At 35.5% G+C, this 24,204-nt stretch overlaps 2 protein-coding genes across 3 annotated transcripts in view; both read right to left on the bottom strand.

Moving 5' to 3' along the window:
- Positions 1-3,296: 3,296 nt before the first annotated feature.
- LOC145675945 (uncharacterized) lies at positions 3,297-4,574 on the bottom strand. Its single transcript, XM_081746760.1, has one exon. The coding sequence runs from the start codon at positions 4,572-4,574 to the stop codon at positions 3,297-3,299; it is 1,278 nt and encodes a 425-aa protein (XP_081602886.1).
- A 4,181-nt stretch (positions 4,575-8,755) lies between these two features.
- Positions 8,756-24,204, bottom strand: part of LOC145674897 (uncharacterized) — a 53,424-nt gene continuing 37,975 nt past the window's right edge. For both annotated transcript variants that reach the window (XM_081745156.1, XM_081745157.1), the window contains exon 4: positions 8,756-11,233. In XM_081745156.1, coding sequence (XP_081601282.1) covers positions 9,703-11,233 — 1,531 coding nt within the window. In that variant the 3' untranslated portion in view covers positions 8,756-9,702. The remainder of the gene's footprint in view (positions 11,234-24,204) is intronic.

Genomic DNA, 24,204 nt, shown 5'->3' with positions numbered 1-24,204 from the left:
TAGATTTGGCAATTTCCAAAATTTAAGGGGGGTGGTCCTATGTACCCCTGCCAAAATTTAGGGGATGGGCCAAGGTACCCCTGCCAAAATTTAGAGGGGGTGGTCCTAGGTACCCCTAGGTCATTGACCCCCGGGCCAGGTCATTGACCTTTGACCTATGACGTCACAAAAATTTTTGCTGACTCAGCTGGCCATAACGGGGGGGCTACTACTAGTGGGATAGGGTGACACAAATACTACATCCGCTTACTGAAACGACCTTTCTGTTGACACCAATAAAATCAGTAGAGAACGAACTTGTCCTTGATTAGGGTATTTAGGCCTAATCTGAAGTGCATACTATAATTTCCTCAGTTTTATAATTATTTGTATCAGTTAGCATTTTGGGTTCTGACTTGTCATTGATTGCATAATTCAATTTGAGCCAAATAGGATTCGACTGGTACCGTAGTACTGAATCAGAACTTAAATATAGGATTTGAATTTCGAAATCAGAAATTCAATATTTACTTTTGTCAGGTTGTGCGTTCCCAATCTCGTTGAACGAAGTTACATTATTTTGATTCAGCATTGTCACAGAAGAGTTTTCTACAGGGTGGCTCAAAAGTAGGTATACAATACTGTACTCATCAGTTAACCACTTTTTTTAATCATTTCTTATTGTTGTCCATCAGGTAGACTTAGTTTCTTTATTATTTGTTCTTAATGCATTTCTTTCTTTTACCGTAGCTCCGAACAGCCGTAGCAAATAAACCCATAAGAATATTATTCTTGATCAATGCAGCAGTGTATACCTACTTTTGGTCCACCCTGTATTTTACATTCATAATCCTATTTTTACTTATTCATGTCCATGCCCAGTGAGTTCACAGCCACTGAATGGAGACTCTTTCTTTAATAAAATTTCTGAGGCACAAAAGATTAGGAACATTTATTTACTGGTGTGAAATGTCAACGTTAATATTTGCTACTTTATAATTTTAGTTTGCTCATTTCACAAGAACGTTTAGGTTTGATTGTGTTGATTGTGAATGTCCATTAACTTACGTCATACCATTAAATGCTGGAAAGAAGCGGCTTCATCAAATAAACAATAAAATTAAAATAACTGCGAACATTGAATTTCTACCACTTTTTATTGTTTCAAAGTAAGCACATTTTTTCTTTTCCTTTATTTGCATTATGTTTGTGCCAAATTTTAAGTTTCTATGTTTGCAAAAAAAATACCCTATAGGTTTTGAATCGTTCTCATAAGTGACGTAAATATATCGTAAGGCTAGTTTTAGACGGAAGCATTCATTTATCGTAGCATTTCTCGTAGCAGATGTGCTGCCAAAAATTAAATATAATTTTCTATGGCATCAAAAGTATATGGTGCTTTGAAACGGTAGCATTTCGATAAGCATCTGTCGTGACGTAGCAAACAAATCACTGGAGAAGAGCGCAATTATGGCTCTGAAATTAAGCATGAGGTAGCTAAAGCTATAGTAATTGTAAAAACAGTTCTCACCGGTCATATTAAAAAACGAAAAATCAGAAAGAAGTATGTGGACAAAGAGCATCCCTACTCCAACTCATTTTTGTTTACTACAATTCAATTTCCCACACAAAACAAAGAGCATGGATATTTGACACAAAATCTTTCGCTTCTTTTTAACACACCACGACCAGAAATGCTGGGGAAAATGCTACGAAATAGAGCAGCTTCTATCGACAAGAAATGCCATAGGATATGCCATGGCATGAGAAATGCTATAGCATTTGCTACTTTACACGGTAGGATATCGATGATACGATTTTTGCTATAAGAAATGCTACGATAAATGCTTCCGTCTAAAACTAGCCTAAGAATCCCCACCTTATAGCGTGAGCACATATTATTTAAGCAACACGTGGTATTGTTTATAAACAGCAGATGATGCACAAAACCAGGAAGGCACGAAAAACAGCATGGCGGGAGCCAAAGAGGAACGAGCCGCCCACAAATGGCCTATAAAAATGGACCCAAAAGAGACGAAGGCATCAGTTGACTACTGAGGTCCGGAGGTCGCCTTGGAAGAAGGAGCACTAACTTGCCTAAAATCCTTGGAGGCTGCCTTGAGCGAAGGGAATTACTAACAACAACCGAACCTCACAAGATTGCCATGATCTAAGGAGGTTATGAAAAGGACCATATCCAGAAGTCACTGCAAGACGTCCTGGTGGCTGCTATGAGCTAAAGGGGTTTCCGTATAAAACATTTCCTACTTTCACCTCTCTGGTCATAAGGAAGATCTAAGATATTAACTTTGTAGACCCAAAGACTATTTTGTAAAATAAATTAACCCTTTCATGCATGAATTATGTTCTCATTGACATATGATTATGACTTTTTTCTTACGAATTGTTCTTGATGTACCATGACATGTAAAATCGAAAATTTTGAAATTTGATATTTTATTAGCAGAATTTAATCATTATTTTTCTTTATGTGTACACTTGAATGGACTTCATGCATTTTGGGTAAGATAATCATTTCTGGATTGTAGAACATTGAGTTTGCACAATTACACTAAAATAAATAGAATGAACGTTATATTGTGAAAAAAACTTGCCAAAGTGATTTTGGTACAAGTAATAAGATATAAAATCAACATATTCATCAAAATCGTACATGTAACCACTACTCTGGGCCCTTACCCAAATTTTCACCCTCAAGCTTTTGGCTTCGTGGGTATATATTGGTTTATTTTACGTCTCCCCTTGAATGGCATGATATGCCCATCAATGCATTCATACTCTTCAGCATTCACAGCAAATTCGAATCTCTCCTTCAGTTTATTCAGCACATTTGTAATTTATGAAGTTTGTCGTTCACATCCCGAGGCTGTGAATTATCATAGAAATGAAGATATCTTCATACCGGTTTACTGATATTACGTCAGTTACAACTTTAGAACGTAAAACTTCATCATAAGACCAACGCTGTCGTGTTCCTTGCCATTTTGATTCGCATACAGATTGGCCTGAAACAATGTCATTTACAACGTCATCTGTAAATAACTGCTAAAACAAATCAACTTGTTCGTTTCCTGTAATATTTACAGTGTTGTTTTTAAGAAATGTGCACAAAATATTATCTAGAATAACATAAGTTTGTGTGAGAGAAAGCATTAGCAAACTAAATAAAATAGCAAAATCTTAACGTTAGATCAAAGTTAGTGACTTCTAATATTGAATAATGGAACATCTGCTAACTATTCATCATATATATCTTATATAAATACAGAATACATCTATCTACATTGTAAAACAAATTAAGGATTCCTTTTACAATAACAATATAGTTTCATATGATAATCATTCACACATTTACTTTGATCACCGTATTCATTAATTCTGCTAACAAACTTTGGTGTTTCAAAAGAATCATTGTTTGAATGGTATATAAGTGTACTTTCAAATAATCCATCGCCGGGCCTAGCCAAGATAGTAATAACATAGTGAATAACGTTTCCATTTTGCGCCTTACCTAAGAAATTTGAAGGAATTCGAATGAATGCTCTAAAAACTTTAGCTACACGTAATTCGGCGCACTGATTATAAGGTTTCAACATACCATTTATGTGACGCATTAGAAATTCGGAAACTTCATATATTTTTGATTTAAACTTCACAGCTCTTATGGAGTCCGGTTCACACATACACCAATGCTCTTCTATACCAGCATCATAGCACGATCGATTGTTTTGTATCGGAAGAAATAAAGAAATTCCTCGTGATGAATTCATTAAGTTTTGAGATCTCTTTATCAAGGATCTCCTCTCAATTCGGCGTACATCTAAGATATCTTTTAAAGTATCATGGAGATCAAAAGGACTTGTTAACTTACGCGAGTTTTGCTGTAAATTAGAAATAGCGTCTCCATACAAATCACGAAACCACTCTGGGAATACGAAAAATATATATGGTAAACGTTCTTCCACATAACCAATATATGTTTTTCTGATGTCACTGAATCGTGATCCATGATCACTCATAAATATTAAAATAGTTTCATTTAAACTCCCGGAATTTAATAAATCCTTTAGGAGGGACTCATAATCTTCATCTCCCAATCCTGCAGCATTAAGAAAACCGTGAGTTAAACTGATGTACCAAAACAATGCAAAATATAGTTTGGAACTCAAAGAAAACACTAGCTTTCTAAGGTAATGATTGGTCAGGTTAATTGTCTTTCGAGGACCAACGCAAAAGTAATGCTTATGTCTCCCTTCTAACTGTGATAATGCTAAGTACGTTCGAATATAGTAATCCGTTGGCTGTTTCAGAAATCCCATTTTGCGAAAGGTAAACGTTAGATCTTCCTCACCAAATACTGTTCTATATCCTTCGTTACTGTAGTTCTTCCATAACCAAGGACAGCCATCGAACATTGTCCAAGCACTTGGCCAGCATGATTTCCTCAATTCCTGTACTGTCATTCCAGTCAGAACAGCAACTAGATTAGGAAACGTGTTGTCACCAACTTTATTAAATCCAAGCATTTCAATAGCTTGTAATTTGTTTTTCAAGAAGGAAAGTGTTTTTGGCATTTGTCGATAGAAATTTAAACGAGAAAGTGAATCGATTCCAAGAATCATCACACTAAGTTTAGGTCTTTCTTGAATAGATTTCCCTGAGCTAGATGTCGAGTTTTCACACCTTTCTTCTACTTCATGTTTCAAAGGAACAAAAGCATGATAATCCTCATATCTAATTGTTCCATATGCGGAACATTTTACTTTAATGAACTCCTCCTTGATTTGCAGTGGTTCAGAGAAGTATCTGCAACAATTGCTGAACCTGAAAGTAAGTATTGATGAGGTAGGTTATCTCTGTGTACAGTGTTATAATAGGTTAATTTAAAAATACTGTTTGTTAGAATATTCTATTAAACTAATCTATGTTTTAAATGTTATTAAGATATACATAAGAGGGCAATAATTTAAATAAATTTAATTCAGATCACAAATCTGTAAATAAATATTTTACTTTTAGTTATATAGAAACGTCATAAATGAATTTCATCACAGAAGTCTAAATCTGCTGAATCATTGTTCTTTTAACTTCTAACTTTTAACTGTATGTATATATATTAGGTCATTACTTTATTCAATCTTATAAACCTAAGAGGTCGGTGCCTTGATAACAAAGCGTTACCATTATAAAAGCATCATCTCAGCGTTGTTAGAAAAATATAGTTTCATTCTTAGTCACCGAACATTGTTGTTGTGGACAATTTAATATTTATATGTAAGCAACCACTCATGTGATGTTATCTAAGGTTATTCATCGTTTAGATTCTAGCTTTTGCTAATTGTTCTTACCATTTCAGACAAAATGTACTATATTTGAAAGAACAATATAAATGTAATTTAAATTGTCTGGATAGGAAAAACTACCATTTGTTTTTTACTTAATTTTGGTTGTAACTTATTACATATCAAAATATTGAAAATGAAATATTTAATGTTAAATGTTTGTAGTATAGATTTTGCATGGTCATTTTGCCCTCAATTATTAGCAACTTTCTAAAATTTTGACTTCTTTTACTATAGGGTAACCGGTTATAAAAATGCCAGCTATAGAATAACGACGTTTGTTTTTCAAATGTTTACAGCACAGAAACTAAGCTCGTGGCAGCAGTCTGCAATGTGCCAATACATGGGAGGCATATCTGTTCTTCTCGCATGTGAGTTGATTTCCTGTGGTATAATGTATATGTTGCGCAGTTTTCGTGTTATCATTTCAGACCTGAAAATTGAGAACAGAAAACGTAAGTAAAGATTTTGAAGTCCTTTATATTAATAACACTATAGTCGTGTAATGTGTAGGAATTTAAACGGTAGTTTTTATGTAAAACACAATAGTCAATAACGAATGTATCGACAGTGTTTACATGAGTCAATGTGTTAGTAGAGAGCAGTTTAACGATGATATGTTGATTGTGTTGTGTTGCTGCAGTAACGCCGAACGCGATGGATGCAATCATGTTACAGTCTGGGTTAAAGCTGCCACACCTCAGAATGCAATATCTGTTTTTCAAGCTACTGGCATATACCCATTCAATCCTTTAGTCCTCCCAGAAACAACCTTTGCACCAAATACTAACTCTTCAGTGTTTCCTTCACAACCTCCCACTGGAAATGTATTGGGCAACAATAAGCAGCCATCAACTGAAGATATCAACAGTCCCCAGCCGTCAATATCATCTGCATGTATCCTTGATTCTGCAGCTAATGATTCGTCCCAGTCTTCTAACTCTACATCCTCAAGTGGCATGTATTTCACTGAACTTATTCCAACTCCAAAAATTAACAGATCTCTTCTTGGGAAGAATAGACCAAAAAGCGTCCAAGCATTGGTAGTGACTAGGAGTCTGTTTAACTAATGTCCTAACGGAAAGAATGAAAGATCAACTTTGCAACCGGGTGAACGAAAGAAAGGGAGTACTTATAAAAGAATGACGAGGGTAAAAGATCAAAAACACAAAGATAGCTCATACTATTGTGTTATTTGCAAAGAGTACTATTACGATGATACTGGTAAAATTGGTTGCAATGTGGAGCCTGTAACGGGTGGTATCACGAAACTTGCAATGACACATTGCCTCTTATTGAACACTGTTCTTCTTGTTCCAACAAATTGTACTTGTTCCAGCGTATCTCATTTCATTGGTTTCATGATAATATGATCAATGATAACCTGGCGCTACTGTATTCATAGTATATGCAATACCGCCATTTCACTTTGCGCGACATTGTAGTCTATTACTTGTCCTACTTATATTTTTCTCACGTTCTTTGCTCTGTGTTGTAATCAATGAATACAAAACTACTAAACAATGCAACATGTATTTTTATGCCAAATATTAAATATCAAATCCTCTAGAAACTTAGAATGGTGGCGTTATTGTGGCCAGTTACCCTACTATAAAGCAATATTAAGCTTCATGTCACAATGAACGCGTGGATTTTAACTAGGATGTTTATCATAACCAATTTCAAAAACTGTTTAATTTGCGATAAAAGTAAATACAAAGTAAAATGCATATTTCATATACAGGGTGTTTCTAAACAACAGCGACAACGTTTGGGAAGTGATTCCTGAACACCAAGATAAAACGAAAAGTAGACCAACCTGGGTGCACAAATGCTTTGTTTCGGAGTTATAGGCTGCCGAAAACATGAAAAAATGAAGTTCAAAGATCCATAGCTCCAAAACTATGGAGCCTATCGCAATCGGGTCAAGATTTCACTTAGGAACTAATATGTGCTCTATCCAAAAATACATGTTTCAGAATCGTAAGATACTCACGGAACAACTTTTATGAAGGCAGTTTGGCTACAGGCATATAATCTGAAGTACTCACCAACAACCTCTATAAAAATGTAGCGGAAGTATCTTATTATTTTGACATATGGATATTAGGATAGGCCACATATAGTTCCTAAATAAAGTCTTGACCCGACTCCGCTAGGTCTCATAGTGTTGGAGCTATGGACCTTTAAAGTTCATTTTTCATGTTTTTGGCAGCCTGTAACTCCGAAAGGAAGCATTTGTGCACCCACGTTGGTCTATACTTTTTGTATTATCTTGGTGTCGAGAATCACCTTCCAAACGTTGTCAGTGTTGTTTTGAAACACCCTGTAGAATTTCTACCATCTAATTCTAGCACACATTTCTCATGTGATACATACAGTAGGCAAACAACTATACATACTACATCTTACCGAAGATAAAGCAAAGAAATTGGAACTAAAAATAAAAGAATATTTAACATATCTAGAAACATACAAAGTTCCTTAAAATTAAATTATCATTTATTAAATTAAATTCCTTAGAAAGTTTATGATAGTGAACGTTAAGCACAACATTCAATGTTCACACCTTATACTAGAGTATTAACAAATTTTGTTTTATCACAATTTCCAAATTTAAGGCTGTATCCTTCCCAAATTTTAAGAAGAGAACATTAATGTACCCAGCTCCTAAGAAAAAGAAAATTGACTTTCAACTTAACCACATAATCATATCTTGCAGTAAAGCCTCATTGAAGAAGGTAAATTAGCTCAATAACCTGCAAATTTTGGTTAACCTTTAAACTACGGAGGGTTTAACCTTTAAACTACGGAGCTCTGTAAGGGTTTACAAAGAAGTTCATTGTTTCATTCCTATTTAATGGAAGACACATGAAACTGCCAGTATTACAAAAGTTATTGTACCGTTTCGAAATCGAAATATCTGTAGTTAAGACAAGAAATAGGGTATTTTGAAAACAAAATATCCCGTAGTTTATAGGTTAATTGTTTACCGTAGAAGGGGATAAGCAGAACCACCCAAATTTACAACGCGTCATAGAGAACCTTTATCAAATTTTGTTTTGACAATATCCAAGTTCAAGAGTAGTTCTAAGTTATCTTCTCAAAAATTAGAAAATGACATCAACGTATTCATGTCTTGGGTTACTATACTCACACCTATAACCATATATGATAATAAGGACTTATCACACAGGAGGTTAAAAAAACTGCCAAATTTTAAATCTTTAACACGCAAGAAACCGATATGAACCACCCAAGCGTACGGTAGGTTCTAGAGAACAGTTACCAATTCCTTAACTTAAGGGATGATCTTACCTACCATTTCCAAAAATTGGAGGATATCAACGTACCCGTCTTGGAATGCCCGACATTATAATCAGTAAATTAAAGCCACAATAGAATGTTTGAAAAGTTCATTTTATTATTAGCTTAAATATTCACTTTTATCCACATGAATATTTATCTACTACTAACAAACACATATCAACTTCTTACGTTTAACAAAGATCTGTGCCTGCAAGACTTTACTTGAGACAATAATGACGATTAGAGAAGAAAACCCATATTTGGTATATCAATATGAGATTAGGTTAGGCCTAGTTGTGTTATAACAGTAAAGTAATTGACAAATAATTACGTTAAGGAGTGAAATCATTGAATTAATTAAAAGCTAAATATTACATCTGGGATTTCCCTGGATCTGGGAATTTTTTGAACGAAAATTTATATCGAAACCCAAAGGAAAATAATTACATTCAGTACATCACTTAAACCTTCATTCTAATTTTTTTCACTAAATTATAAACCAGATTACATGTAGGGTGTTGACAGTAACTGGTAGTAACAGAAATGAAAGATGACATTAATTATTATCCATGTTTTGTTGACTTTACCCCTTATTTTGAATGTTATTGGAAATTAAGAGTGATGTAAGCAAGCATATTTTTTCAGTCTTTCTTGTAATACTGAAAAACTCAGTGCAGTTATTGGTTACACAAATCCTGTGCGGCATCATAAGATCAAAAATTATGGCATACAGGTTCTCTACTCCTATAGATTCACAATAGAATTGCTGTGAATCTAATAGCAAACATCCACTTTTCACTCTAAACGAGGAACTAGAACTTTTCATCAAGTTTACTTCATACAATAAACATCTACATTTAGTACTTTATATTAACATGCTTCGAATTAGAATATATAAAACTTCACATTCCACAACTAAATACGATAGCAAAATCTTAACGTTAGATCAAAGCTAGTGACTTCTAATATTGAATAATCGAACATCTGCTAACTATTCATCACATATATCTTATATCAATACAAAATATATCTATCTGCATTGTCAAATAAATTAAAGATTCCCTTTACAATAACAATATAGTTTTATACGATAATCATTCACACATATACTCTGATCACCATATCGATTAATTCTGCTAACAAATTTTGGTGTTTTAAAAGAATCCTTCTTTATATTATATATAAGTGTACTTTCAAATAATCCACCACCGGGCTTAGCCAAGATAGTGATAACATACTGAATAACGTTTCCAATTCGTGCTTTACCCAAGAATTTTGAAGGAATTCGAATGAATGCTCTAAAAACTTTAGCTACACGTAATTCGGCGCACTGATTATAGGGTTTCAACATACCATTTATGTGACGTATGAGAAATTCAGAAACTTGATATATTTTCGATTTAGACTCTACTGCTCTTATGGCGTCTGGTTGACACATACACCAATGTTCTTCTATACCAGCATCATAGCACGATCGATTGTTTTGTATCGGAAGAAATAAAGAAATTCCTCGTGATGAGTTCATTAAGTTTTGAGATCTCTTTATCAAGGATCTCCTCTCAATTCGGCGTACATCTAAGATATCTTTTAAAGTCTCATGGAGATCAAAATGACTTGTTAACTTACGTGAATTTTTCTGTAAATTCGAAATAGCGTCTCCATACAAATCACGAAACCACTCTGGGAATACGAAAAATATATATGGCAAACGTTCTTCCGCATAACCAATATATGTATCTCTGATGTCACTGTATCGTGATCCATGATCACTCATAAATATCAAAATAGTATTATTTAAACTTTCGGAACTTAATAAATCCCTTAGGAGGGACTCATAATCTTCATCTCCCAATCCTGCAGTATTAAGAAAATCGTGAGTTAAACTAAGGTACCAAAATAAAGCAAAATATAGTTTGGAACTCAAAGAAAACACTAGTTTTCTAAGGTAATGATTGATCAGGTTAATTGATTTTCGAGGACCAACACAAAATTTAGTCGTGTTATCTGCACCTTCTAACACTGCTAATGCTACGTACGTTCGAATATAGTAATCCGTTGGCTGTTTTTGAAATCCCATTTTGCGGTAGAGAAACATCCCATCTTCCTCTCCAAATAGTGTTCTATATCCTTCGTTACTGTAGTTCTTCCATAACCAAGGACAGCCATCGAACATTGTCCAAGCACTTGGCCAGCATGATTTCCTCAATTCCTGTACTGTCATTCCAGTCAGAACAGCAACTAGATTAGGAAACGTGTTATCAGCAATTTTATGAAATCCAAGCATTTCAATAGCTTGTAATTTTTTTTTCAAGAAAGAAAGTGTTTTTGGCATTTGTCGATAGAAATTTAAACGAGAAAGTGAATCGATTCCAAGAATCATCACACTAAGTTTAGGTCTTTCTTGAATAGATTTCCCTGAGCTAGATGTCGAGTTTTCACACCTTTCTTCTACTTCATGTTTCAAAGGAACAAAAGCATGATAATCCTCATATCTAATTGTTCCATATGCGGAACATTTTACTTTAATGAACTCCTCCTTGATTTGCAGTGGTTCAGAGAAGTATCTGCAGCTATTGCTGAACCTGAAAGAAAGTATTGATCAGGAAGGTTATCTCTGTGTACTGTGTTATAATAGGTTAACTTCAAAATACTGTTTGTTACAATATTTTATTACACTAATCTATGTTTTAAATGTTATTAAGATATACATAAGAGGGCAATAATTTAAATAAATTAATTCAGATCACGAATTTGTAAATAAATATCTTACTTTTAGTTATATAGAAATATCATGAATGAATGTCATCACAGACATCTACATCTGCTGAATCATTGTTCTTTTAACTTCTAACTTTTAATTGAATGTATATACCTGTATATTAGGTCATTACTTTATTCAATCTTGTAATCCTAAGAGGTCGGTGCTTTGATAATGAATCGTAAGAATTATAAAAGCATCATCTCAGCATCACCAAACATCGTTGTTGTTGGCAAGTTAATATTTATATGGAAGTAACCACTCCTCACGGGATGTTATCTAAGGTTATTCATCGTTTAGATTCTAGCTTTTACTAATTGTTGTTATCATTTCAGACAAAATGTATTATATTTGAAAAACAATATAAATGTGATTTAAATTGTCCGGATATAAAAGTGCCATTCGTATTTTACGTAATTTTGGTTGTAACTCATTACATATCAAAGTATTGAAAATGAAATATTTAATCTTCAATATACCTGTAGCATAGATGAACATACTCATCTTGCCCGCAATTATTAGAACTTTCTAAAATTTTCACTTCTTTGACTATAGTGTAAGACATTATTGAACTTCGTGTCACAAATGAATGCGTGGATTTCAACTGGAATGCATATCATATTCAATTTTTAAAACTGTTTAATTTGCGATAAACGTAAATACAAAGTAAATTGCATATTTCATATAGAATTTCTGCCATCCAATTATATCACACATTTCTCATGTAATAAATACGTCAAGGAAAGAACAATGCATATATATATATTATCGAACATAAAACAAAGAAGTTTGAAGTAAAAATAAAAGAATATTTAATGTAATTAGGAAGTTATATATTTCCTTAAAATTATATTTATGATATACGTCAACAACGTATCATTTGTAGAGTCGTAATGCTTACCTGTTTTCTTATTTATATGAAGTCGTATTTGGAATTGTTAGAATTATATATATATATATATATATATATATATATATATATATATATATATATATATATATATATTGAAGTTATTTACAAAACCAGAAGCAAGCATAATAGAGTGTTTGTTCTGAAAACTTTATTAGAAAGCAATTATTGTTGTTATATAATTGTAATTATGGATCTCTTCAGGTACGGATATCAGGTTTATTACCTAATTCATTGCTTACTCAATATCTGACAGCCCCATAACTGAGTCTACATGTTCGAACCACACGAGTGCTTAAAGTTTTGTGTGTCGAGCACCTGTAGCGAATGGAAGCACCAGCGGTTAATGGAAGTCGGATTGGAACAAATATTTCGTTATCAAGAGTGTGAACTTATTATAAGGATTCTTATAGCCTGAGTGTTTCGAAATTCATTTTGGGCATACTAAAAACTTATTTGCACCGTAAAGTTTAAAATGGCTTATAAATAAATTAATTTACTCGTATAATGTAGTGAATGAAGAGGAACGTAATTTTCCGTTCTAATATTATTAATAATCGTTAGTTATTTCGTTTATTTACAAAAATCTAATGAAATAATAGAAATGCTCCAAAAATGAAAGAAATAATAATGCTCTTTACTTCTATAGATGAATACTTTAAGGAAAATCTCTATAAATAGCAAATTATAGAATCCTAAACATTATAGTAATAGCATTGCTTGTTGACATAACAGAAATGCGGGTTGTTCATGATATATTGAACATTAAAGTATATTACTGGAAAATTTCAGTCACTTGGCATCCAAGCTGCCGAATTGTAAGAAAGTTTCGAATCGTTTGCTATGTTATGACAAGTCTTGTTATCGTCTAGTTCCTGTGCATTAAAAATAAGTTCTTGAAAGAAAGTGCCTGCCGTGTTTAAAAATAAATTAAATAACATTTGTATTGTGTTCTTTATCCAGGATGAGCCTCAAGTGAATTTCTGTAGGATTTTGTGATCAATCAATGTAGTCAATAATGTTCATAAAACTATAAAATTAATTTTGAATTGATGGAAATTGGTGTAGTCGTGTTGGTTAGTGCCATTCTTTCTAATTATAAGCAACAAAGCATATAAAGCAATAAAATTTCCGTAAAAGTGTGCTAATTGGCAAAGTGTCAGCAAAAGTGTAATTTATCAAAATTGTACAGAGTAAAATTGCAGTTAAAAAGTATATTTTATTATAATGTTTTTATTAAATCATTTCCTGCAATATTATAAGTTTTAACCAAGGATATAAATTTAGAGATTGCTTGTTTCAAATTTACTGAACCAACTGTTATTGAACTTAATCTACAAATATCATGTAAATTTCGTTATAGAATTAAAGGATGTTTAAGATTACTAAAGGTTATGTGAGATTATTTGCTTATTTAAGCCATTTAAAAATAATACAACAACGAATTAAGAAGCTTGGAGCAGTTAGCTAAAGTGTTCTAGTCTATTTTCCGAAGTTGGACAACTCTATAGATGAATTAATAAGCTATGTTATTTAGCTGTTTCGAGTGAGTATTTCCAATTTTAATACCACTGAAGTAGTTATCCGTAATTAGGTAACTGAGCTATTATACTTAAACCTTAAAAAAAAAAGCAGTTAAAAACCTATCATCTACATTGATTGCATTTGAAATTTAATTTTAATAGAAATCAAGAAACAATTTATAAAGAATTCCTTACTATAAGAAAGGTCCTTGAAATTAAAATAAGTTTATTGCTTTCAATATGAAGTTTCTTTGGTCATCCTTTGAATGACAATTATATTTACAATTCTAGTAATATCAAGTACAGTAATGATTCAGCGGTTAAACTGCGATTAAATTACATATATTTTTTAAAAAGCATATTCGTGTAAATTCCAATCGAAAGTTATTAAACGAAATTTTAACTGATTAGTTAAACTTAATGGGCCTTATGCAGAGTCGTTTTGAAGTGTGATTAGTGCCATACTAAAGAGTTCGACTAACATATGTTTGCTGCAGTAGTCAAGTTTTTAGTATGACACTAGTCGTTCGTCAAAACGACTCTGCATAAGGCGGACAATGTTCAATTCTTAAACGTAGTATAAAGATAACCAAGAAAGTTCTATCGCTTTCTTCACCCACCCTATTCGAACATCAATGTCACCTAAGACGTACCTCCAAGATAAAAAATGATCCCATCAACATTGACGACCTTCTGCCAACGTTCTGGAAGGCCATGGATTAGATTGCCATAGAACTTTGTGGGCCGTGAAGCGAAGAAGGTATCAAGTGAATTTTACACCTCTACTAGGGATTTGAACTGGTGTCCTCTAAGGTGATTGATTGTCCAAGGAATGGAATAGGTAATAATCGAACAGTGCAATGTCCGGGGAGTATGGCGGATGCAATATTGTTTCTTATCCAAGGCGTAGAATGATGTCCCGGGTCATCCTAGCTACATGGGGCTTAGCTTTGTCCTGTAACAGGAGGATTCAGAAGTGCTGGCTAGAGAGTTTTGAGTTTTTCTTTAATACGGCTAAAAAAAACTGTTGACAGTACACAGTTGCCTTGATGCTCTGACCAGCTGGCAGGAGGTCCCGATGCACGATGCCGCGAGCAGTCGACCAAACACACAGGAGGACCTTCGGGTGCAGTGCTTGTTTCGGCTGTTTCGGAACCGGTTCATGGATGCTAACCAATGATGACGGCGCAGTGGAGCTTCGTACAGGACCCACTTCTCATCATATGTTAACACTCTGTCCAGAAATGGCTCTTCCCTCAGACGAGACAGCAAAGAAACAGAGGTGTCTGCTCGCGTTGCCTTCTGTCCCGGTATCAAATCATGTGGGATCCATTGACCCAACTTATAGTACTTCCCAAGTTGGTGGAGATGCTGCCGAATGTTTTCTCCACTCACAGTGAATTATAGTCCCAGTTCCTCACATGTCTAGCCACTGTTCGCCTCAATTGCTGCCTGAAAATCTGTTGGTCTTCTGGCACGTAGTGTGTTTTCGAGTGTTTCGTCTCCGTCCTTAAACTTGTTAAACCCTCGCTGCACTGTCCGCGATGTCACGACACCCTTACGAAAGGCCTGCCATATCTTCCATCTCGCTGCAGTGGCGTTTGACTCCACTTTGAACTCGTACAACATACACACCATTATGACGCTCTCTGGAGATTAGTGTTGGGTAAGTTACTTGTAAAAATGTAACGCGTTACAAGGTACTTTACTTTCCCTTAAAATGTAACGCGTTACTTGCCCCCCAAAAGTAACTGTTGCCCTACTTCGAAATTAACGCGTTACCAACGCGTTACTTTTGGTCCAAAACTTAGAAAATGTAAAAAAATCGTATTACTTCAATTTTCGGTACTACTACTACTACCACGATAATAATAATAATAATAATAATAATAATAATAATAATAATAATAATAATAATAATAATAATAATAATAATAATAATAATAATAATAATATAATTTCGTGAACTTGCTCTTCATATTTCCTTAAATTGCCCATCCGTAGACTCCCCCTTCCGACTGTCTGCTCGGCCTACGGTCTCGCACCTCTTGAACCCACAATTCTGTCGTTTCTTTTCCTATTTCAACTATCTAAAAGATAACATTTTTTCTCCCAAGAAAACGTCCATTTAAATAGCATGGGAATTTCTTCATTCCCCTTTAGACCCCTAAAAAATAAAAAATATTCACTTTTGACAATTTTCCTATCGGTTAGTCCTGGAAGGCTACAATCATGCCAAATTTCATCATTCTAATCCTGCCGGAAGTGCTCAATAATTTGGGCGTGTAAAAGGTATTCCATATAAATAACATGGGAAAGATTTTTTAATTCCCTATAAAACCACTCTAAAGTTGTTTTTTTTATTTTCACTGATTTACTTAGGTAACTAACGAAAACGTACAAGCATACCGAATTTCAAGTTTTTATTTCAATATCTAAGAATCTAAAACATGAGATTATAGGTTAAAAAAAGAACCATTTAAAATAACATAAGGAAATCCTTCATCCTCTCTTTAGACCCCTTAAAAATTAAAAATGTTCACTTTTGGCAATTTTCCTGTGGGTTAATTCCGGAATGCTACAATTATGCCAAATTTAATCTTTGTTACACTACAGGAAGTGCTCAATAATTTATGTCAGCTCATGTAGTTTTATGTAGGAACACTGACAACGTTTGGGAGGTGATTCCTGAGGCCAAGATAAGACAAATAGTATAGACCTACCTGGGTACACAAATGCTTACTTTCGGAGTTATAGGCTGCCGAAAACATAAAAAAGTGAAATTTAAAAGCCCATATTTCTTCCAAAACTATGGGACCTACCGTAGTAGGGTCAAGACTTCACTTAGGAACTAATATGTGCCCTATCCAAAAATAAATGTTTCAGGATCCTAAGGTACTCACGCAACAATTTTTATAGAGGGAGTTTGGCTACGGGCATTTAATTGGAAGTATTCACCAACCATCTCTATAAAAACTGTTGCAGAAGTACCGCGGGAATTTTGAAATATGATATTTGGATAGGGCACATACTAGTTCCTAAGAGAATTCTTGAATTATATATATATATCTGTGTATGTTATTAGTAAATGTGTATCTCTTCTATACTTCTGTAACACCTTCAGATTGTGTAAGCTTATTAACATAATTAACGACTTCTTTAAGGCACATATCAACTTTCACATACTATGTAGCACATATCCTTTGGGGCATTCACATAATTTGTGACGCCCAAGTGTAGGCCCAGAGTTTCTGCTTAGGGGCTATGGACCAGAAGTGTACAGAAAATCCCCTAGGCGCCTTGGACCATCCAGAGGTACATAGGATCATTATGGTACTACAAGAGGGAGAGTATAGGAGCTCTCGAAGCTTCTTGTTCCATTTTATGGGTATAAAATTATCAAAAACTATAAATTATGGAGGTTTTGATATATTGTATCCTCTTTGAAGATACCTTATTATTCACTTGTATCGTTATATAATTTAGTACAGGGTCCATGACATAGCTGCAGTTGTGCACCCTTTCTTAAATTTAGGGAAGTGTACATGGGCCTAGTTTAAATTTTGGGAAATGCCAAATTTTAAAATTTGATATGGTAGTATCTGTACACGTGATTCATCTCTCTCCGTAAAATTGTCAAAATGGAAGGTTGTTGATCTCATGGACCCTCTTCTTGAATGATGACTTATTACGTTAACGCACTTTGGAAATGTGTATGTGGATAATAAATTCATTGTAAAGTTATTAACTTGACTTGTAACCAGTTAGAACACGGAATTTCTCTAAAGTTTTTCAATCAGTTACACATAAGATCATCTTCCATAAATTGGCGACAAAATCTAACTTCTCCGAAGGTGCTGCAAAATGGGTTCAAAATTATCTACAGGAACGGCAGCAATTTCTAACAGTATCCAATGTTTCCTCTTCACTGTGGAATTTCACTCACGGCGTCCCTCAAAGAAGCATCCTTGGCCCTCTCCTGTTGTGTCTATACATTAATAACCTTCCTTCTGTCTTATAGCATTGTAAGAATCACCTATACGCGCGTGATTTTCAAATTTATATCTAAGGTCAACCCGAAAACTTGGACAATTCAATTCAACAAATGAATCAGGATTTGCACAGCATTTACTTGTGGTCAAATGAAAATGGGCTAACCATAAATTCACTTAAATATAAATGCACTTATGTCTTCTCTAAACGACTTATGCAAATGCACCGTTCTAATGTACCAGCGGTACAGATAAATGGAACAATTATTCTATTTTCTGAAACCATCACAAATCTCGGATAATAATAGATCGATTTCTTGAGTGGAAACTTCACATCAGCAATGCTTGTAAGAAAGCGTTCTGGTCTCTACAGTCAGTCACTAGACTAAAGAAAAATCTACCCACTCAAACAAAATTACTGCTTGTAAAATTTCTAATATTTCCTCACCTTGAATACTGTGATGTAGCTCTTGCACCGGTTACAACATATCCAAAATGCCTGCATACGTTTTGTTTATAATCTAAAATGATCAAATCATTTATCTCCATAGTAGGGAAAACTGGGTCTTCTGAAACTTGCCAATAGAGTCATCTACATCGACTCACACTTCTTTTTAAGATTTTGCGCTTTCAATAACTCTTCTACTTATTTCAATGGTTGCAACCATTAAATGCTCATCACGATTACGCTACAAGATCAGGTATAATTAAACTCCTTTCTCTTCCTCTACACTCGTCGAAATATTACTCAAATGCATTCTTTGAATCTACTATCCGTGCATGGCATTATCTACCCACCCAGGATGCTATAAAATAGAGGACCTCCCCATACGAATCTTCATCCTATGAACTCAGTGAAACCAAAAACAACCGAGCATCGTCTGAATAGGCACGTCTGATTCGCTACTCTTGTTTCCACAATGATTGTTGGCTCGAAACATTGGAATCTTAGTGGCGCAGAGCGGGCGGAGTAGGTGTGGCAAAACTGTGATGTATGGCTTCACGATTTTGTTGTATAAGCAGATCCTCTATTTTATAACATCCTTGCAGCATACGACAATCTCAGTCAATCAATTTATTCAAGAAGTCGGTTGAGCAGATCATTCATGAATCTCTCTAGGCTTACATCTATCTGACAAAATGTATGTATATATATACACTAGTACATTCAATAAGTTCGTAGACTGGTACCCACAATATAGGCACCCAGTAGATGTGAACGTCCACACACAGAGAGAGACAATTACACTGTTCCACACTGACCTTCAAAATAGTTGAAGCATCATTTTCTGTTTTGAACTGTCTTGTCTCGTCGTCTTTTTGCGTTTTGGAGGCGATTTCCAGGTGACAGCTTGTCTCAGTAGTTGTGGATCGTAGAGGAGACAACCAGTGGCGTAACTAAAGGCTTGAGGGCCCTCCCGCAGACAGCGTGGAGTAGGGCCACTTCCCTACTTTACACTTCACGATTTGGGGACCCTGATTGCCTGAGCCCCCCGCAATGCGGGGTCTGCGGGGCCCTTATTTACGCCCCTGGAGACAACATCATTTTTCTTTTCCTGTTATTATCCGGTTCAGGAACGTTCCATCAGCATCAGCACTTCTGATCGTTGGTCTTGTATAGGAGTGCGTGGGACACGGTGCTGCGTAACACGCGACATGTTCTAGTCATCCGTCAGAATCAGTGTGCGAATTAGATGATTTATATTGGGGAGGATAAAATTAGGCCAACAGGGCGTAGAGTCTGAAGGTGCAATAATTCAAAATGAGACAATAGTGCCTTAGCCACCTACCCCCACACACATAAATTAGATATGACGTCTGTAATAAATAAGAGATTTATCCATTCCATAAATCTACCGATAATAACTATGTATATGCTATCTGACATGCACTTACCACATCTAGCCTTTCAGAACATGTTCAAATGTTGTACACACTCGTGTCTGCAGCTCTCTAAGATTAATTTGGTTCATAATTCGTCTCGAGCGATAGGCATGATCACAAGTATATGTTAATTTTTCCGCTCATATTGAAATTTTCTACTTTGCATTATTACACACAGCCTTGTAAAAGAAAACCTACTTCAGTATTATGAAAAACGAGAATGGATTGTTACTGGTCCAATTTTGGAACAAGGTCAAATCGAAGGCCAACTATTTAAAAATTCTCAATTCAAATTTTGAGCTTGCGCTTATACTCCCCACTAATTCTGCGCGCTCTTCACGATGTTTGTTTTTATCGATTCCGTGACGGATCTCAGGAAGTCAACATTTACAATTACTTTACTGTTAGGTTTCAGCTGAGGTGATTCACTTTGTGCTACGTTATCAAATGAAGTATAAACATTACATCGAAGTTTTCCAGACAGCATTATTGGCGTGGACAGCAAAAAGAAAGATGGAAAGATGGAGGGTTGACTTTAAAAAGCCCGCTATAGTTGAAGTGCTTTTACAGACACGGACAATGACAGAGAACAAGTCGTATTAGCAAATGCTGAAACAAATCTTCAATTATGTGCTTAATCATCTTCAGTACGAACGTATCCCAGCATGTGCATTAATATACAGCCACGATCAGTGGCGTACTTAGGGGGGTGGCTTCCGGGCTTAAGCCCCCCCCGAAATCTTATCTAGTATAGTAAAGTAAATGAAATTTCTTGCAGAATTTTCACATTTCCAGGCAAAGCCGCCCGCCCTCCCGAAAGTTAGCAAAGCCCCTCCCGAAACAAAATCGTAAATACGACACTGGCTACGATAGAATATATAACTCAGAATTCGAGTACAGTTTGAAATGTTCATTTCTGTAAACTGTAAAAAGCAGTGACGTCCAGGCAATAATAGTTCACTTATGTTCTATTAAGTCCAATTGTTGTATTTATTGGATATTATACAAGCTGCTAGTTAATCATAGCCCTTTTTTCACCTGACCAAGAACTCATTTTTAGAATAGCTATTCACTGAATTGTTTGAAACAAAGAAAAAATTGGCAAAGAAATATCACTCCGAATTGACTGACCAATAATTGTGGAATACGGGCACATTTATGGATGGGCACGAGCGAGTTCGAGCGAGTTGTCATTGAAACTAGACTCGACTCGAAACAGACATCTTTGAGCTCGACTAGAGGACTCGGTTCGAAAAATTTCCTCCAGCTCGACTCGAATTTGACTCGAGTTTCAAGTCGAGACGAGCCAAAACGAGCTAAATTCTGTGTGTAGTTTCAAGTACTTTCTTCAAATATCCTACATAGACAATATAATTATTATTGATACCACAACTTATTATTATTATTATTATTACTATAGCAATACTGTGAATAAACATGAAAATTTGGCAGTTTGTATCTGAATAATAAAAGTTAGTTGACTGTTGACCTCGGTAGTCGTGAAGTCTAGAAGTCTAGGAGTCGCTCACGAGGTACAGGGTTTGAGTTCCGGAGGAGCAAGTATCCAGTTCGAGCCAAAAATTGTTACAAGTTAGAGGGCGCTGGCCAAAAATGTTGAAAATGCTTCGCCCGGGTTTAGGATTGTCAATGGCAAGAGTGGATAAATCACAGCTCATTAACTATTGAGCTGAGCCAACAACTTAGCCAAATGAGCCGGCTCGAGCCTATGGCTCACCTGAGCCAAGTCGGTGCCTCAACCGAGCAGGCTCGTTCTGTTCGCTCAGTTGAACCTGACTTCTTCTTGGGCTCAAAATTTAGAGCGTGCAGGTCTCAGCCTTGGTGGTAACTACAGTATATACTTATATTGGTGCTCACGACGTTTGAGGCTGTCTCGTTATAAAAATTCATTGCCATCTTGTTAATAGAGGCGAGACCAGATGCGAGCAGTATCCCTTCTCGTGAGCAACACAAAAATATTCCACATTACTGCTTACTTTTCGCTTTCCAGTCTAATCAGGCAATGATTCCAAAACGAGTTAAAATGAGCTAAACGAGCGAGCCATTTAGGAAACTCGACGCGACCTGAAAACAGTGACTTGGCTCGGAACTCGACTCGAGGATATTATCTTTGACCCGACTCGAATTCGCTTCAAGTTTCGAGTCGAGTCGAGTTTTAGCTCGACTCGTGCCCATCCCTAGGCACATTCCATATCGGTGTCCGTAAAATTTATGTATCCCAACGCAAAAATTGCGGATAGCAATTATAATTACCATGCCAATTACCACAAATTAAACGCAACTTGACGCAAACCACAACGGAATGAGGACCATGCGCTAACAAAGAATACACTGGAAAATTATATATATATATATATATATATATATATATATATATATATATATATATCCGGGTGAGGCATTTAAAACTGTTTTTTTGAATATCTGGAAAACTACAAATCGGATTTTGAAAAAGTTGTAATAAAAGTTGTTCGTCCTGAAGGGGGACATCCAATGATACCACACTCGGCCCCCTGCCCCCACCCCCCGGGGGCGGGAGGGGGAGCAACTTTGAAATATTAAATAGGAACCCCCATTTTTTATTCAATATTCTGATTCTCCGTGAAAAAATACGTAACTTTTGTATTGAACATTTTTTTCTTTGCGTGATAGATGGCGCTGTAATCGACAAAAATCAAAATGGCTCACAAACATTTGAAAAATGAGGCATTTAAAACTGTTTTTTTGAATATCTGGAAAACTACAAATCGGATTTTAAAGAAGTTGTAATAAAAGTTGTTCGCCTCGAAGGGGGACATTCAATGATACCACACTCGACCCCCTGCCCCCACCCCCCGGGGGCGGGAGGGGGGAACTTTGAAATCTTAAATAGGAACCCCCATTTTTTATTCCATATTCTGATTCCCCGCGAAAAAATACGTAACTTTTGTATTGAACATTTTTTCGTTGCGTGATAGATGGCGCTGTAATCGACAAAAATCAAAATGGCTCACAAACATTTGAAAAATGAGGCATTTAAAACTGTTTTTTTGAATATCTGGAAAACTACAAATCGGATTTTAAAAAAGTTGTAATAAAAGTTGTTCGCCTCAAAGGGGGACACTCAATAATACCACACTCGAGCCATTGCCCCCACCCCCGGGGGTGGGAGGAGGGCAACTTTTAAATCTTAAATACGAACCCCTTACTGCAATGGGTGAAGTTGGTACTGTTGCAAGAACATAACTTTTATTTTAACAGTTGTGGAATTTGAAGTGCCATTCATTTGGATTCTTCATATTTTCTTACGATACTTACTTCCAGTTGTACATCGGGGGACACTTCTAAATGGTACACCTTAGCCGTAAATCTCCATATGGCTGTACCATTTAGAAGTGTCCCCCGCTGTACAATGCAGTTTCTTCAAACATCTCGATTATTATTTATGATTACGGAACACTTTAGCATATTCTTTAGGCTGTATCATTGTATCACGACCCTTAAGCTCAAGCTCAATCCTATTATAAAACACGATGAGAAGTGAGATAGGAGTGTCCTGGAGAAGTTAGATATAGTGCATTCATTCAGCCAATGGAACAAGATGCAAATCTTAGCAGAGTTCTTATTCTGCCTTGCATATCCATCTACAAAGTGTCGAATTTCTGATACGCCTTCACATGACGTGTTTTGCAGACGATGAAACACTACTGATGCAATTTCCGATTATCCTTTAGCTACGTGTGCTTCTGTCCAATAATATACTGTGTAAACAATTTGTTCTTTGTTTGCCTATCGGTTGACGTTCCTTCGTAAATCGTAAAATTAAACAACTAAAATTGTGCTGCTGTAATAGGCGGTTTGATCTGGAACTCGAGGAAGAATATGATTCTTTTGCGAGTCGAATAATAAAGTGATTGCATCATTGTTTCTACTTTTCAATAAGGAATGAAAGGCTTCACCTTTCTCTTATGTATCAAAAATTCAGTTCCACAAGAGGTATTACCTGATTGAAGTCTCAACTCAAACTGCATACATTTCGAACATTTATTTATAGCAGAACTTCCAAAACTTATATTGTATTCAGTTACAAATAAGAGTATGGAACCCGAAGATCGTTTTCCACATCGTTATTGTACAGTTGGTGAAGTTTTGCTACAGACAAATAACTTGGCAGCTAATGCTTCTTTCCATTTTCTCGTCTGCAATAATGTTTCTGTACAGGAATTAGTCTTTCACAGGCCCGTTTTTATAATATTGTGCGCCTATGTGCCCTTTTGCTGCCTCCCCGCACAATTTTGCCGCCCCCTCAAAAACGACCAATATTATTATAGTTGAATTCAGTTATTTGGGTGGGGAGTCGCTGAGATGTATAACGACAGCTTTAATACATTTCAACTTCAAGGCCATATTCCACTCCCCAGGAAGGGGGCGAGATTTTAAAAGTAATCGAAAACGACAGATATTAGTGTTGAATTCATAGTTTTTGAGG

Source organism: Thermobia domestica, chromosome 18 (assembly GCF_964235325.1).
Source record: "Thermobia domestica chromosome 18, izTheDome1.hap1.1, whole genome shotgun sequence".
NCBI classification, from domain to species: domain Eukaryota; kingdom Metazoa; phylum Arthropoda; class Insecta; order Zygentoma; family Lepismatidae; genus Thermobia; species Thermobia domestica.
This window is presented reverse-complemented; position numbering and strand designations above follow the sequence as displayed.

Excerpts from the sequence above, each read along its gene's own strand:
- LOC145675945 (XM_081746760.1), bottom strand. The coding sequence starts at position 4,574 with ATGCCAAAAACACTTTCCTTCTTGAAAAACAAATTACAAGCTATTGAA.